Source organism: Anthonomus grandis, chromosome 12 (assembly GCF_022605725.1).
Source record: "Anthonomus grandis grandis chromosome 12, icAntGran1.3, whole genome shotgun sequence".
Lineage (NCBI taxonomy): Eukaryota > Metazoa > Arthropoda > Insecta > Coleoptera > Curculionidae > Anthonomus > Anthonomus grandis.
The window spans coordinates 5,036,866-5,053,555 of NC_065557.1; the positions used below are offsets into that span (position 1 = coordinate 5,036,866).

Below are 16,690 nucleotides of genomic sequence, written 5' to 3' on the forward strand. Positions count from 1 at the left end.
TTAAAAATAGTTTACTAAATTATTATTGTACTTCATCAAGTACCTATTACTTATTACTAAAAAAGAACAAAAAAGTTTTTGCTGACAACTAGAAAAACCAATCTTCAAATTTTTACTAGGTACGCACATTAAACATTAAGACACCACAAAGAACATTAATCAACAACAAGAATATTTTTCTCCAAAAAAAGAGTCTTAAACAAACCCTATCAAGCGCGGTGCATGGTAAGATTATAAGTGTGTAATTGCCTTTTATAAAAAACAGTTCCTGTACGTAAATAGGTGTTGGAAGCACTTGCTGTAGGTCAAAAACTATGACTTTTAAGTTTGGATTATCCAAAGCTAATGCTTTATCGACTTTCTTCGCTTCAAATGCAGCTTCGGCTTCAAAATAATGAACTCGAAGCTTATCTTCCAATAAAATTTGGGTTTCTTGATGTTTTGCGCATTTAATCTGCATATTTAACAAATCACAGTATGAACAAGTGTCGTTACTGGGTTTTTAAAAATTTAAATTTAAACTGTCAACTATCTGAGAATATATTTTAAAAGATACTGGATTTGAAGTTTCCTTGGTGTATAGGTTGAACATTTTTGTTTTATTTAAGTCGCATGGCAAATACTTTTTCTCGGTATGTCTTCGAGAATAATGCGATTCGTACGCAGGAAACTTTTGTATGTGGTTAATGATAGTATCTTTTCTCTCCTTCGAAATTTTGTGGACTGGTTGGTGCTTCCCTCTTTTATCAAAAGCAGGAATCCCGCTTTCTGAAGAAGATTTTTTAAAATTACACTACGGATAAATTTAGTCGTTTCACCAAAAATATTTAAAAAGCATACTTGGCAGACTTGCGCGTTCGCGCATTTTTCGAATCAACGAAGTAGGAAACACTTTTTTCCCTATTTCTTTTGTTTAAGGTGTTTAACATTTGGGACTTTTTACTCTCTATCTGTAGTAGAGACGATATATACATAACTCTTCTATTGTACTCACCTTATTCCTAATATACTTTAAATGAATTTATTCTAACTTCATCTGGTATATTTATGAAGCATTTTCTTCGACAATTTTGTTTCAAAGGACGGGATTTCCTTTCAACAACTTTTTTTCTACTTTTAGAGGTGTACTCTTTTGCAGAGTTTTTTAACAATTTTCTTGTTTTTTTTTCCAGCGTTTTCGTTGACTTTATTATTTGTACATCTTCGGCCTCGTTTCGTTCACAGCTATTTTGATCAACTTGCTGTTTATTTTGACCAATATTTTTTTCATTATTTTTTTTGTTTTCAGCTTCGTTTCTCTGCTTTAACTTCTTGCTACTCATGAAGTTTGTAGACGAACCTGATGCTTGATTTACTGTATTCGAGTCCTCGCTGTCGCTTTCTGAATTTTGAATGTAACATGGGTCTTTTAAGCTATCATCTGAATCATATGGGTTTTCAGGTTCTAAACAGTTAAAACCTGAAAGAAAAAAATGCTATAAAATTAGAATACCCTATTTAAAAAGATATATTTAAAAAAAATAATATAAATCTCTAAGCTTGTATACTTACCGGCTATTTCATAGATCGGGTTATTTTGTAGGCATTCGTTAGCTTGGCTATTTGTTTGAACTGGTGACAATTGAACTAAAAGTAAACGTAGAAATTAACTGTCAATGTAAATCCACTTCAGCTTAAAGCCTTACCATTTTGCAACTGGCAATATACTTTGGGTCATCTGTTGGGAAATAGGAAATTTTTTATTACCACCCTATTTTAAAGGCTTGCCATTATGTAACTCAAAATATACTTTGGGATCTTTTGGGGAATGTAAAACTTGCTGCAGACTGGAAAAAAGCTGATCAGTGCTGATATCTCCATAATTATTTATATATCTTGAGGTGCCTGTTTCATTTTCAACAACTTCAAGAAATACTAAAAACGAGATAACTTTGTAAGAAACTTCTTATACTTACAAATGCTTTAAAAATGTTCACAATTTAAATTAAGTTTACCTTGAGTACTATCTTGGTCGAATAGCCTTTTAAGGCGCACATTGATTCTGCTATGGTTGTCATATTTTGTATTCTGCAAATTTAGGTCATTTTCTTTAAAAGATTCGTCGTTCCTAACATGTATATTAGTCGTCTTGCAAGCATTAATCATCTGCTGAGTTCGACTTCTCATTTTGCAGATAAAATTATACGTGTTTCTTCGTTCAGATTCAGTTAAAGACTAAACATTACAACATAATAAACAAAATCGCCTGCCGCGAGAACACCCGAAAATGAATTACTTCCCAGAGGCGCACTGACAAAAAGCCATATGTCGAGCTAAATATATTTTTAACACTGCAATATGTAACTGACAAGAGGGAATTACCTTAACTTATGCCCTTTTGTCGGGTAGTAAAATGAATAAAAATATGTTTATATCAACTTAAGTCTTTTTGTCAGCCGCAAAAACTATTTGTTTTTGCGATATTTCGAGTTATGCCGTTTTTAAAGTTTGGCAAATTAACTTAAAAATGTATATGTTGAGTTAAGACTTTATGCAACAAAAAAAAAACGAATTATGCCCTTTTGCTACAAAATTTCTCGTTTATTAATAGGAATTAAATTAGGACATTTTGTCAGTATGTTAAAGGCAACCTTCTGAATCCAAAAACGCACGGTAAGTTAAAAGGGTATAAGTCGTGTTATGCCCTTGTAACTTCTTGCCACAGAAGTATAAATTGTCCCTAAATATCTTAAAAACTGTTTATGTCGCCTTTTCTCTAACAGATGCAAATCGGCCAAATTTTAAGGAAATAGTTATTGATGAACAACAAAACTTTATTATAAAAGAAGTAGAAAACACTAAACACCTAGGTATAATAATAGACCAAAAATTAAAATGGACACCACACATTCAAAACTTAACATCTAAACTCAAAAGCTTAATTCATAAATTTTTCCTTATTAGAAATATATTGGATAAAAAAACTTTAATAATGTTGTACCAATCATTTGTGGAATCTGATATGCTATGATATAGTGACCGTGATATAGTGTATAGTGACTGTGGTATAGTGACTGTGGTATAGTGACTGACCCTACAATAATGCTCTTGAATCCTTAAAAACTGTTCAAAATTATATTATCAAAATAATCTATAAAACTCCCCTCGCTCTTGTATGCTACCAAAATACTTAATATTAGATCCTTATATCTATACTCCAGTTGTGTATTTTGGTATAAACTTAAAGATAAAAACTACATAAGTCACCAACATGAGACCAGACAACTAACTGAAAGACATCTTAATGTACCATTTCGCAGATTCGATGGAAGCCAAAGATGTAATTCTGTAATAAGACCAAAAATTTTCAATAAGTTACCACGGACAATTCGGGAGATTACAAATAAGGAAAAATTTTTAGAACTTTGTAAAAGATTTATCTATGAAAATTATGATGCCTTACTTGACCTTCTATAAATAACTATTAACGTTTTCCTCTTCTTCTGAAATTTTTAATATTTGTGTCTTATAGTTGTATTACCTGTATTTTAAATGCACTACCCTCAGGTTTATGTAAATTAGTGGTATGGGGCCCCTAGGAAATATAATAATGTTGTATAGTAATATAATTAATTTTAAGTTATTTATACACATACAGGTGCTTGCACCTAGGTGTACTTTATTGTATTGGTACTATAGATTAATTTTATTTACATCTATCCTGTATTAAGCATGTATTTCTTATGTTGAATAAATTTTCAATCTATTTCAGCGTTTTCTAAGAGGGTGTTGAAACAAATTGAAAGTGATGGGAACTTCTTTATTGGAACCAAAAAAACCACCACTCATTGAACAAAAGCACACATTCTCTACCTTCAAATGCCATCCGCATCATTAAACCACAAAATAACAAAACAAAAATCACTCGATTTTCAATCCCTGTATTGACCTCTCCAACGAGTTAATATCCCAAATGACCAGCTGCCCATCCAATCCGCTCGTGCTTATCTTCGCCGCTCTGCTCTTACTTCCCTGGTAAATACACAAACAAGAAATCGCGTTCTGATGCACCGAATCCAGACTCGTGTCGGAGTTTTCGCTTCTCGCCTGTTTATCCAGCGAGTGGAACATGCGCATCGCCGATAAACCTCCGGACTCCTTCTTTTGCGAAGCGTCCAGTTTCCCGGCAAAAATCAAACTGTTCCCGTTTAATTTGTATAAAATGGGGACGCAGCTGTGTCCTGCCGCGACAATTGTCTTGTCGCTGATCCACGTGCAACTCAGGAACGGCAGGAATTCCGTTTTTAGTTTTATGAAGGCGCTGCCTTGGGTGGGATCGGCTACGTTTATCGAGGAGTCATGACCCACCTAGAGAATATAATAAGATTTTGTTTTCATAGTGTCATTAAAGAATAATGTGGAAGTAATAATTTGTGTCAATAATAATAATAATAGTTTTATTAAGGGTTTTCCAATTTCGGTCACTTTATTTTTGCACATGGAAAAACAAGAAAAGTGTACAAACAGAAAATAAAATATGTAAACTATAGTACTATGATAAAGGCATTCGAGAAAGTTAGATATATATATGTCGTTTATTTATTCAAAAACTAATACAAGTTATACAGCAAGGTTACTTAATAATTACCATATTATATTTTTAAAAAAGAATTGAATAACCTACAAACACTATAAAATTGCCACAAACATATGTATGTATATTATACTAAATTTACGATTAAATGATTTTTGCAAGCCCTTTTAAAAAACGTTATACTTTCGATAGTTTTGATTTCTATTGGCTATCAAAAAATAATGAATTTTAAGCACATTCTTGAGAAACTCTAGGTATATAAAAATTACTTCTAGATCGCGTGTTATGATCATGTATTTCGGCAGAGAATGTGACTGTTAAGCATGACCAATTTTAATCTTACGGACAAATGTCAGCGTATTGAGTAGAAGATGCTCTCTGACTGGTAGCCATTTTAAAGCCTGTAACATGTCTTTTATTAGAGTCAATCTTGGTTTATCTAGTATTCAAATCAAATCATTTATTTCCATCGACATCATCACAATGTATAGGAATTGTCAATAAAAAACTACAATGCTAATAAAAATAGTATAAAATTACAAAGATATGAAAGGAAACAAATTTAACTTAATTTAGTCAATAAATCTACAGTTAAAGAACTCTGTCAACGAATAAAAAGGACAGTCAGCTAACATGGTCCTAAGAGCCCTCTTAAAAGTTGAAAAAGTCTTAGCTCTCTTTATTCTACATGGGAGATGATTAAAAATTTTGAGAGATATAATTTCCAGACCATCCTGTACCTGTGACAACCGGGTAAAAATGATCTATAATTTATCTGCATTTCGAGTTTCATAAAAATTTGGATCTCCGGGTCTCATCTAGTTTAAAAGATTTTTATGTACTTGACATGCGCACTCCAAGATATAAATGTTAATTATAGTTAGTATTTTTTCTTTTTTAAAAGTACCACGGCAAGTTTCTCTGAAGGAAAGTCTAAACATCGTACGTATAATGCGCTTTTGATTTATTAGCACTCTCCCAATACTGGAGGAATCACCCCAAGCTAATAAGGCATTGGATAGAGTGGAATGCACTGAGGCATAATAAAAGCTTTTAAGTGTATATGCATCCACATAGTCTCGAAGTTTCAAGATAGCATAATTGCTGCGGGATAATCTATTGCACACAGATTTCACCTGAGGATCTCACGATAGATGTCTATCAATTACAATGCCCAAGAACTTGGTGGAGTATTGTTGGATGAGGCTACTTGATGACTGCTCTCTAAAGAGTAAGCTCTGGTCCTGAATAGCTCGAATCGGAGTGAAAACAATGAAATTGGTTTTCAAACTATTCAAACAAAGACCTTTTTTCTGGCACCACCCTGCAATATCAGCTATACACTTGGTGGCTTTTGAGTGGATAGACTGACAGTCAGTACCCGAGACAACTGCTGATGTATCGTCGGCAAAAAGTGTTATATAGCTGTCATTAACCAGGAGAGGCAAGTCATTAATAAAAAGTAAAAATAAAATGGGCCCAAGAACACTGCCCTGTGGAACCCCAGTGACGACAGTTGCCCAATCAGATATGGTCACCTGACCACTAACTCTCAGCCTGGGTTCTACCTGTCAAATATGATTCAAGTCATTTATAAGCCAGACCTCTTATACCATAATAAAAGATCTTATTTAATAGTAAAGCATGATTAATGGTATCAAATGCTTTAGTAAGATCAAAAAAGATACCAACAGATTTTAATTTCAATTCAAAAGTATTCAATATATTTGTATAAAGAGATATTATAGCATCTGATGTAGAGAATCCAGACCTGAATCCAAACTGATGACATGACAGTAAAGCAAAAGAATCTAAAAATGCAATAAGTCTTCTTTTAAAAGATTTTTCAAAGATCTTTGAGAATACAGAGAGGAGAGCAATAGGCCTATAGTTACCCACTTCTGCTGTCTCCCCCTTTTTATGAAGAGGTATGACAACAGCTGATTTTAGCTCTTTAGGAAAATAGCCAAACTGAAATGATAAATTTAGAAGATAGGTAAGTGGAGAGATAATATGCTCAGCACATGCTAGCAATAAGTAACAAGGTACCTCGTCTACACCAGATGACTTTTTCCTGGTGTGTCAACTCTTTCCTCAAGGGTTTCTCCTTCAGTGAGAGGGAATAGAAAAAGAGATTGGGATAAACTGTTGAAAGGCACATTTATTCCCATGGGTGCCTGAAAATTATCTGTGATCTTTCGCACTGATTGTACAAAAAAATTATTAAATGTATAAGCAATATTGATGTTGCCAGTAACTTTCTTTCCATTATCAGTAACCAAATTAGGAACACACTTTGTTCCGCGATTTGAAAAGTTCGTAATTGAGTTAATAATTTCCCATGAGGCTCGAGTTATATTGTTAGAAGTAAGCAACTTTGCTGAATTATAGGCTTTTTTAGCATTTACAATATTTTCTCTATGTACCTTCAATCTCCTTCCATAGGATGTCAGTAACTCATGGTCAGGAACGGTCTTTAGTTGAAAATGAAGTAGCCTCAATTGCTTGCCCATATTAATTATCAATGTTTATCAATAATTATTAATTAAAATCCACTGATGAGACTTTCTGTGATATGGCTTCAATAAGGAAAGCTCATATTAAATAAACTGCAAAATGTGTCAAAGAAGTAAGAAAATTTACTTTAAAAATCCAGAGTCTCAATAACTGACAGCCAATGCTCTTTGGACAACAAGTTGTTAAAATAGCGTATGTTTTTATCAGAAAAGGATCTAGAACTCATAGAAAATTTGCTTGAATCGTGACTGATTGGGTTTCCCAAGTCAAAACTCAGTATCTGAGCACAATGATCAGAAAACGCTACTTCCAAGGTTTCAGTTGAAAACAGTGCAACGTTAGTGAATATATTATCAATCAAGGTACAGGATGATCCCTGAGTTCTAGAAGGTTCCGAAAAAACTAGTTTAAGACCATATGAGCTAAATGCGTCCACAATATGTACTGCTTCTTTACATCTGGAAAAAAAATCATAGTAAAAATCACCACAAAAACACATTAAAATATTAGGTTTATATAAAAGCTTTAACAATTTCTCAGAGTATTCAATAAAAGTTTTAAAATCAGAGCTAGGAGGACGATATATACAAAAAACTAAAATATGAACACTATTTACAGCCTGGAGAAGAGCAGCAGCACATTCAAAGTTACCAGACAGTGAAAAGTCTTTATTCTCTACATGTTTATGTATTTTTGTATTTGTATTTGTATTTGTTTCTTAGAAGAAACTTCTTCTAGAAAATATATTTATTTCACAATATATCAGTTATTACAATAGAATGATATTATTTAATTATTTCAAAAATTAAACTATAGCTATATCTAATACAAGTCTTAGTACTCAACACCTAGATGTAAAAACATCTGTATGTGCGTAGTAAAGTTTTCTAATAATTTATTACATTTATTTGTAATATTATTCTACACCGTGAAAACCAAAACAAAAACAATTCTACTATAACAATTTGCATATACAATCAAAAGATTAATAATGTTAACATCATAGATCTCTAAAATCTACCCAAATAGACATAAAATCACAATAACTAGTTCAAAATCCTTACAAATTGATGGTGATTTTCAAAGATTACATTCTTTGTTAGTAATTTAAATCTTTTCATTCTAGAACATATTTTTACCTCTCTTGGTAATAAGTTATAAAGTTTTGGGCCAAAGTAGTTTATATACCTCAGATTAAGATTATTTAAACTTGTCGGAATTTTTATGTGTTCGTGATATCTAGCTCTTGTTTCATAGGAATGATCTATCAAAATCTTTAAGTTAGGTTGAGTGTGTATATAGGAACATGTTGCAAGTATATATAACGATCTAATATCTAGAATATCTTTATTAAAAAGCAAATTAGAAGGATATAAACGGTTTTTCTTAAGAATTATTTTTAAAATGTACTTCTGTATTATATTTAACTTATATAAGCTGTTATTATAAAGTCCTCCCCACACCAGTATTCCGTATTTTAAAATTGACTCTACAAATGCTTTATAAATGATAGTGAGTGTTTTTTTATTCAAAAATTCTCTTAGCAAGTAAAATTTATGAACAAGTTTTCGGATTTTGTTGGAGACATAATCAATATGTGTTTTCCACTTTAAATTTTTGTCGATTATAATACCGAGATATTTTGTAGATGAGGTCTCCTTAATGCAATCATCATTAAATAAAATCGAGGTATACTCAGGTCTATTTACATTAGTCAAAGAAAAAGCTATGTAATTAGTTTTTGTTAAATTCAAAGTTAGTTTAGAAGTTTCTAGCCAGTTTTTTATTTCTACCAATATGTTCATGGATTTGTCCCTTATGCTTTCCCAAGAATCTCCCGAAACAACAATTGCCGTGTCATCAGCATAAGATACTGTTAACCCATCAATCTGTAATTTTAAAAGGGAGTTTAAATATGTTATAAATAATATCGGGCCTAAGACCGTTCCTTGAGGAATGCCAATTTTTATTTTTCGTTTTTCACTCAACACATTATTTAGCCTTACCATCTGATACCGCTCCGACAGATAACTAGAGAAGAGCTGAAGGGCTCTTCCCCTTATTCCATATCTTTCAAGTACATTGAGAAGATCCCTATGAGGGACGGTATCAAATGCTTTGGCAAGATCCAAAAATACCGCTAAACACCTTTTATTTGAGTTTAAATTATTTACAACCTCAGTTATTAACCTATGCATCGCATCTTCTGTACTACATGCCTCAACAAATCCAAATTGGTTTGTGGATAAAACATTGTTTAGTTTAAAAAAGTTTGTTATTCTATGTTTTATGCATTTTTCACAAATTTTTGAAAAGTTACTAATGAGGCTGACAGGTCGATAATTATTTATTAAGGTTTTGGTACCTTTTTTGTGAATGGGAGTTACAATTGTAATTTTAAATTGTGAAGGTATTTCACCTGTTTCTAAAATTAAATTTAGTATATGTAAAAGTGGGTTTATAATTTCTAAATGGGTCTTTTTTATAAGATCGGCCCTTATACCATCATGTCCAGGGGAGCTATTCGTTTTTAGTTCTGAGATGTATTTTATTAGTTCATTTTTTGTTATTGGGATTAGGTAAACGGAGTTTGTTATTGGAGGCTCCAATTGTTGAACATATTGTGGTGGTGGAATTGCTTTTTCCATGTCAACCCCTATATTAATGTAGTACTCATTACAATAATTAGATGCCTCAAGTGGACTACTGAAATTTGCATTATTTTTATTCTTTATATTTAGAAAAGTGTCTTTGTTATTACAATTTTCATAAGTGGCATCTTTGATTATTTCGTAAAGTTTTTTCATGTTATTTTTGTTAATTTCTATTTGATTTTTGTAATATTGATTTTTTTGTTTATGTATAAGTTTGTTTAAATTATTTCTGTAGTCTTTATATGTTTTTTCTAGAATGGGACAATAATTTTTTGATAATTTTTTCTTCATTTTATCCCTTGTTCTGATTGAGGTAATAATACCATTAGTAATCCATGCTTTAATTTTTTTGTATTTTGGATTTTTTAGAATGAAGATTTTTTAGAAGTTTTTGTTGCATCTGCTAACAACTGTTGGTATTTTTCTAAAAAAATGTTTGTAGCAATTTCAGAGTTATTTTCATTTAATACAATTGACCAATCAAAATTCTGTAGAAGCTGTTTAAATTTAGAGATATCAATTTTACTTCTTTTTTTCTGTGTTGATGTTAAATTTTCCTTTGGTTCTTTTTGGCTTATATGAAGCATTATTGGGCTATGATCTGTGATGTCCTCTTCTATAATATAAGATTCAAAACATAATATATTGGACTTTAATTTTTGATTTATAAACAAATGATCAAGGCAACTTTTTGAAATATTTCTTGTTACTGAATTAATGTATGACTGAAAACCAAGAGCATTCATCATAGCATGATAACTTGCTACTTGGTTATCATCTTTTTCTAATAAATTTATATTAATGTCTCCCACAAAAATCTCTATGTTCGAAAATTTTATTGTTTCCAGAAAACAGTGTAAATCACTTATAAAATTAGACTTAGGAATAGGGGGTGGTTTATATGTTGCTGTTAGGCTAATAGAATAACCATTTATTTCAAAATTTATTCGGCTTAATGTTGCCATAGAATTCGGCAATAGAGTAAAAGAAAACTCCACATTGAAATGTTCTTTGACAAGTATAACCACACCATCATTTTTATTGTAGTTTGCTTCATTATAAAAAACATTATACCCCGGAATGTTACAATGGTCTACTGTTGCGATTTGATAGGTTTCAGTTAGTACAATGACATCTATATTTTGCAATTTATAAGTTTCTAAAAAAGTAATTAGGTTGTCAATATTCTTATATAGGCTTCTAATATTAAAATGAATTAAACTTATTAAACATTTTTTATTTTTAAGACATTCTAACCTCTTTTCGTCCACCATTTCCCCTTGAATGTCACTTTCCATACTTAGTTCCTCTAAAATAGCATCTTGGTTGTTAAGTACCATTTATTTATGAATAGTCAATTTTACTTCTCAAAATTCCTATTTGATATTTCAAAGTTGGGCATTCCTGGTCGAGAGCTGAGTGATCCGTTTTGAGTTTAAGTTTGTATTTCTGGTTAGCAACCGTACAATTTACACATAGTTTTAACTGTTGGTTACATTCCCGTGTGCCATGGTTTCCAGCACATTTTCCACACACTTCGTTTGTGGTGCATTTGGTGCTTTTATGCTGAAAACCCTGGCACCTGTAGCAACGTGAAACGGTCAGATCTTCATATACTGGCAGACGCTGCCAATCCATGAATACTTTCCCATAATGTATCATTTTGTCCAACAATCCCCCTGAGCATTCCGCATAAATTACACTATCCTTTTCTTGATTGTTGTTCTGCCTGATGTATGTTACTTTTAAATGGTCCTTTGCGTCTATCCATTTATTTTGCTTCCGAATTTTGGCTTCCACTTGGTCCAGTACTTGTCCACCAGTGTATCCCACAATTTTTATCCTGGGTGAAATTTTTTTTGGAAGCTCAACAGTAAATTGTTCCTTGAGCTTTTCTTCCATCTCGTTTTTCAAACGTTCAATGTCCTTCTCTGTGTCGCATTTTACCACAAAATTTTCCGTGTTTGGCCTCTTTAATGTTTCTTATACCAACCCTTAACTTTGAAGGGTCTATTAAAGTTTGAATGTCCTTCCGGCTTTGTTCCGAACTTTGGTTTTTTTTGGGCTTCATAACAATTGCAGGTAAACCTGCTCTACTGCTGCTTTTAACTATGGGCTTGTGTTGTAAAATTGTTGCATATGATTCTGCTTTGGGTGATTCTATTTGCGATTTTATTGTATACTACTACTACTACTACTACTACTACTACTACTACTACTACTACTACTACTACTACTACTACTACTACTACTACTACTAAAGTCAGATCTGACAAATATTATTATACACATAGCCCTATTTTGTAACTTTTGAAGTTGGGACAACTCATTTTGTTTTAATAAAAATAATACACTAGAACAATAATTAAAGTGAGGCAAGATAAGTACATTGTAAATAGTTTTTTTTGTCCATAAGCTTAAGTAAGGTGAACCATCTAGATAAATAATAAATTTTATATGAAATTTTCTTAATGACCTCAACTGCATGACCTTTAAATTTAAGTCCCCATCTATCCATATGCCAAAGTATTTAATTTTTGTTACACATTCTATTGAATGTTCCCCTATTTTTATATTTACCTGTGCTGGTAAGTGTCTTTAAAAACATTCCTTTGCTATTATCAAATATTTTGTTTTGTTCTAGATATATTTAGAATGCAAAAGCGTATCATTCATTGTTTATTGGGCCTGACCTATAGAACTCCCTTTAGACCTTACTTCAGCAAACTAAAAATACTCACCCTTCCCTCCTTATACTTTTCTTCCTTGGTGTTATTCGTGAAAAAACACAATCATTTGTTTGTTGAGAATAGGGCAATGTACACTGAGGATGTGACTATGATTACACAACATAGAAGTGATCTCCGCATTCCATTGCATAATTCAGCTTACTATGAAAGGGGTTCTCATTATATGGCCATCAGGGCTTATTGCATGCTACCTGCTGATATTAGAAGCATCAAATCTACAGTCCAATTTAAAAAGCTGTTTACCACTGGTTGCAGATTAAATGTTTCTATAATTTTACTTTTAGATAATAATTTTAACTTATGTTAGATATTTAGAATATTTATTTTGAATTTTGATACTTTGTTTATATAAGGCTATTGCCTCTATGAATTCTAGATAAGCAAAATTAATGTATCCTATGGGAGCTAGATCCTCCTTTGTATGACATTACTTTGTCATCCTGTATACGACTTTGTTGGCAAATAAAGGATATTATTATTATTGCTATTACAGATGTTCCCCTTTAAATAATTTAAATTACACCACTCATAGATCGATCTTATTTAATTTAACTTGATGTTCATGTGTGTTTAAAGTAGTAAAATAAAATAAAGCATCATCTGCAAAAGATGGGTTGTGCATTCATTTTATCACCATTAATAAACTATTATTATTATAATCCAGGGGCACATTATCCACACTACTCAGACTAATAAACTACTTATGGACTCACCCCACAAAAGTAACAGTATACTCACCCAAGCAACTTTGGATCCGTCGGGTGAAAAACTAACACAATGAATCCATCCGCCACCAAGTGGGGAGTTAACATACTCAGCCATCAGTTGCCCCAAAGGCATCTTGGGTCCCCAAGCAGTCCCCTCGGGCATCTTTTCAATATCCTTAATAAAGGCCGAGAAAACCCTAACCTTAAAATCGGCACTACCGGTGGCCAGAAGCACATTATTTGGATGCCAATCCAAAGTAGACACTGTAGACCTAATGGGCTTTTTAATATGTTTGGAAACCCACCAGTCATTTTCACTTTCAAAGTAGCAAATCGAGATGAGACGCGCCCCGGATCCCACCGCGAATTTGTTCTCGTTTGGGGACCATTTTACGCAAGTGGCCGCCCTGTTAATTCTTAGGAGGACCAGAGTGGGTTTCCATTTGCCCGTTGAGTCTTGACTCCACACGTAAGCGTTACGGTCAGCCGCACACGTAACGATTCTGTTGGTGTTCGGGGCCCAATCGATGCCCATCACGCGTAAATCGTGTTGGTTCAATGTGTCCAAGAGTTTCCAGTCGTTGCCATTGCGCTGGTGCACCTCAACTTCATGGTTGTTCGGTGAAAACGCTATTTCTGTTCAAAGTGATTTGAGTGTTCAGTTACTGGTTCGAGAGTTTAATGTATAAAGAAACTTACGGGTTCTATCCTTGTTCCAGGCATGGCAGGTAATGGGGCTCAAGGTGCCGAACTTGTGGCTTTCCGTCATGACGGGATCGAAGAATTATATTCTCAAAATTCGCGGACTCTGGTCAGTCAACACGAATCCGACCGTTTTTGTGTATTCAAGAAGCCGTCGTGGATAGTTATCGATTCAAAATGGGTTTTTATTTATTTATTTTTGTTTTGTAACTCTCTGTCTCTGTGAGTTGTCAAGTTGATATTGACACAAGTGACAGATGGTGACAATTGACGTAAATACCTATCGAGGTTGCCAAGTCTCCTTAAAAAAATTATCGTTGACATTGACACTGCTGACGTTCGTTAGAATAATTCGCTACATTGCCAAATCTTAATAAAAATGTGTTTTTTTTTTTCAAGTGTACGTTGATATAGTCCATGTTTAGAGATCTATTAGAATCTTTGATGTGCCGCGAATAGTCCGTGTGCCGGTGTTGCTTGTATTGTCACATGGCGTGCATGTTTAAATCGCAAAATTTTCTGTGGAAAGAGTCATAAAGTTATATTCTAAGCGATATTTAATCATTCCATTAAATAAATAAATGTTTGGGAATTTTTAAAAAAAATTTAAACATTTGATTCATAAAATTTGACTACATCTGCCCACGTACTATTTTTTAGACGTCTGACCTCAGTCATGGCCAATTTTTTTGGATATTGAGATTTATTTTATCGATCACAATCTGACATTAGTTGAGTATTTGTCCACCTTGCCTAGTCTTGATGAGATATTAAAATTTTTTCCTTAACATTGAGAGATAACCATTGCCTTTATTTAAAAAAAAAATTAAATTTACCATAAAATGAAAATTCAAGTCAACTTTGTCATTTGACACTAATGACAGATGTGACAATTGACGTCAGTAAATCATTTATCGAGGTTGCCGGGTCTCCTTAAAAAAATTCAAGTTGACATTGACACTAATGACAGATTGTAAGAATTGAAAAAAAATACGTTGCTTTAAAAATGTGGAGCGAGGTACAAGGTATTGAACCCATTGCCTAAATTTAAAAAAGCTATTAAATTTGTTTGTATTACGTCATTTCATAATCATTTTGCTTATTGTCACGGAGCAGCTCTGAAGATGGTTTAACAGACCGAAAGCGCTTAGCGGATTATAATAATTAAAATTACACTGACATACAAAACTTTGTCTTATTATAGGACATCATAAACTCTCCATTTAATTCTCTTTTGCCTGTAGTATACTTTCGGTTGTTTTTGAGTCAAATCAATTTTTGTAGACTGTTAAGTTTTATATGCTGTTTACCTAAGTATTTAGTATTTTCAGTTTATTGGTTTTGTATAATTACTTTTCATCTGTTAAGCATATATGTTGTTTTAGACAAGGTTTGGTAAAATAAATAAATAAAATGAAACAACAGAAAAAAATACAAATCGAACATTTATTTATTGTTATTAATAATAAAATAAAATACAACCGAATAAGACAAGTTAGTAAAACTAAACAGAGAATGTATACTCACAAGTAATTATTTATAAACAAAACGAAACTTACAAACTAATTTTCTAAAGAACATTGAGGCGCTTTTACCTTAATCTTACACCTACCTGCCCCAGCCATGGCCCGATGACAGATCAAATGTCATTTGTCAATTTCCAATGCGACAGAAGGGGAGGCGTAATAAAAAAATCTCACATCGTTAAGAAATCAGTCAGAATAATAATCAAAACCCAAAACCGTTGATTTTTGGGAAAACAAAATAAAACGAGAAAACATTAATAAATTTTCCCAAAATCAACCAATTTAATACTAAAGTTAACGTTACTCAGTCAAAGTTCATTCGCACGGGTTGGGACTTTTTAAATAAGGGGGTCCCGAGGGGGCGTCCGGGAACCGTTGCTGGTACCGTTCCGATCTTAAGAATTTCACCGTCACCAACTGACCGGAGTACCTAGAACCACATTTTTTATGTCAGTGTGTGTACAACGACTACAGGATGTCTAAGTTTAAAAAAATTTATATACAGGGTGTAAATAAATAGATACGAAAAAGTTCAGAGGCTGATTCTTGGATAAATTTTAAGGAAAAAACTTCATATGAACGTATGTCCTAAAAGGTGTAACTTTTCGAGATACCGGGTGGTAAAGATTGAAGAAAAATATATGTTTTTTTCCAATACCTGTGAAACCCCTGTAGATATTTTAGTAATATGTGGTATGCATCAAAAGGCATTTTCTGAGACTCACTAATTTTTTTTATTTGCATTAGTGACGTTCGTGCAAAGTTTAAAGTAAATATTTTTGATGAAAAATATGGTACACCACTGTTTACTTAACCTTTGAAATAATATATTAACCTGTTAAATGTCTGCTGATGATTGTTGATTGATTGTCAGTTCTTGTCTCTGACATTATTCAAATGCAGAAATGACCGATATGCATTTGGTTTATAGTCTTGCTAACGGAAGTTCATTGCAAGTATCTAGAATGTATGCTGAAATGTACCCTTAACGAATGTCACTTCATCAGACATTATTTGCCCGCCTTCATCAAAAACTATGAGAAACTGGAACTTTTCAACGCGATATTTGAACACCGGAATTGGAAGAAGCGGTACTTAATTTGGTAATTCTGCAGTTTAGCGGCTTTTGTCAAAACTAACGAAAAATGGTCGGGTTTTTTGCAAAGTAGGTAGATTTCGATATATATTTTTCACTAAGAGTGGCGGAAAGCCAAATTTTATCACGAAGAGGGTGTTATCACGCACTAAATCACTCACTATA

The 16,690-nt window shown here is 32.7% G+C and overlaps 2 protein-coding genes across 2 annotated transcripts in view; both read right to left on the bottom strand.

Moving 5' to 3' along the window:
- Positions 1 to 3,785: 3,785 nt before the first annotated feature.
- On the bottom strand, positions 3,786 to 14,154 carry LOC126743096 (actin-related protein 2/3 complex subunit 1A-B). Its single transcript, XM_050450044.1, has 3 exons — positions 13,901 to 14,154; positions 13,233 to 13,837; positions 3,786 to 4,347 (listed from the first exon to the last, which is right to left on the bottom strand). The coding sequence occupies exons 1-3, from the start codon at positions 13,968 to 13,970 to the stop codon at positions 3,901 to 3,903; spliced, it is 1,122 nt and encodes a 373-aa protein (XP_050306001.1). The 5' UTR covers positions 13,971 to 14,154; the 3' UTR covers positions 3,786 to 3,900.
- A 1,176-nt stretch (positions 14,155 to 15,330) lies between these two features.
- Positions 15,331 to 16,690, bottom strand: part of LOC126742909 (LEM protein 2-like) — a 40,171-nt gene continuing 38,811 nt past the window's right edge. The window contains exon 11 of the mRNA XM_050449770.1: positions 15,331 to 15,859. Coding sequence (XP_050305727.1) covers positions 15,745 to 15,859 — 115 coding nt within the window. The 3' untranslated portion in view covers positions 15,331 to 15,744. The remainder of the gene's footprint in view (positions 15,860 to 16,690) is intronic.

Excerpts from the sequence above, each read along its gene's own strand:
- LOC126743096 (XM_050450044.1), bottom strand. The coding sequence starts at position 13,970 with ATGACGGAAAGCCACAAGTTCGGCACCTTGAGCCCCATTACCTGCCAT. Across the intron at positions 13,838-13,900 it reads CTGGAACAAGGATAGAACCC|AAATAGCGTTTTCACCGAAC; the intron begins GTAAGTTTCTTT and ends CACTTTGAACAG. Across the intron at positions 4,348-13,232 it reads ACGGATCCAAAGTTGCTTGG|GTGGGTCATGACTCCTCGAT; the intron begins GTGAGTATACTG and ends TATATTCTCTAG.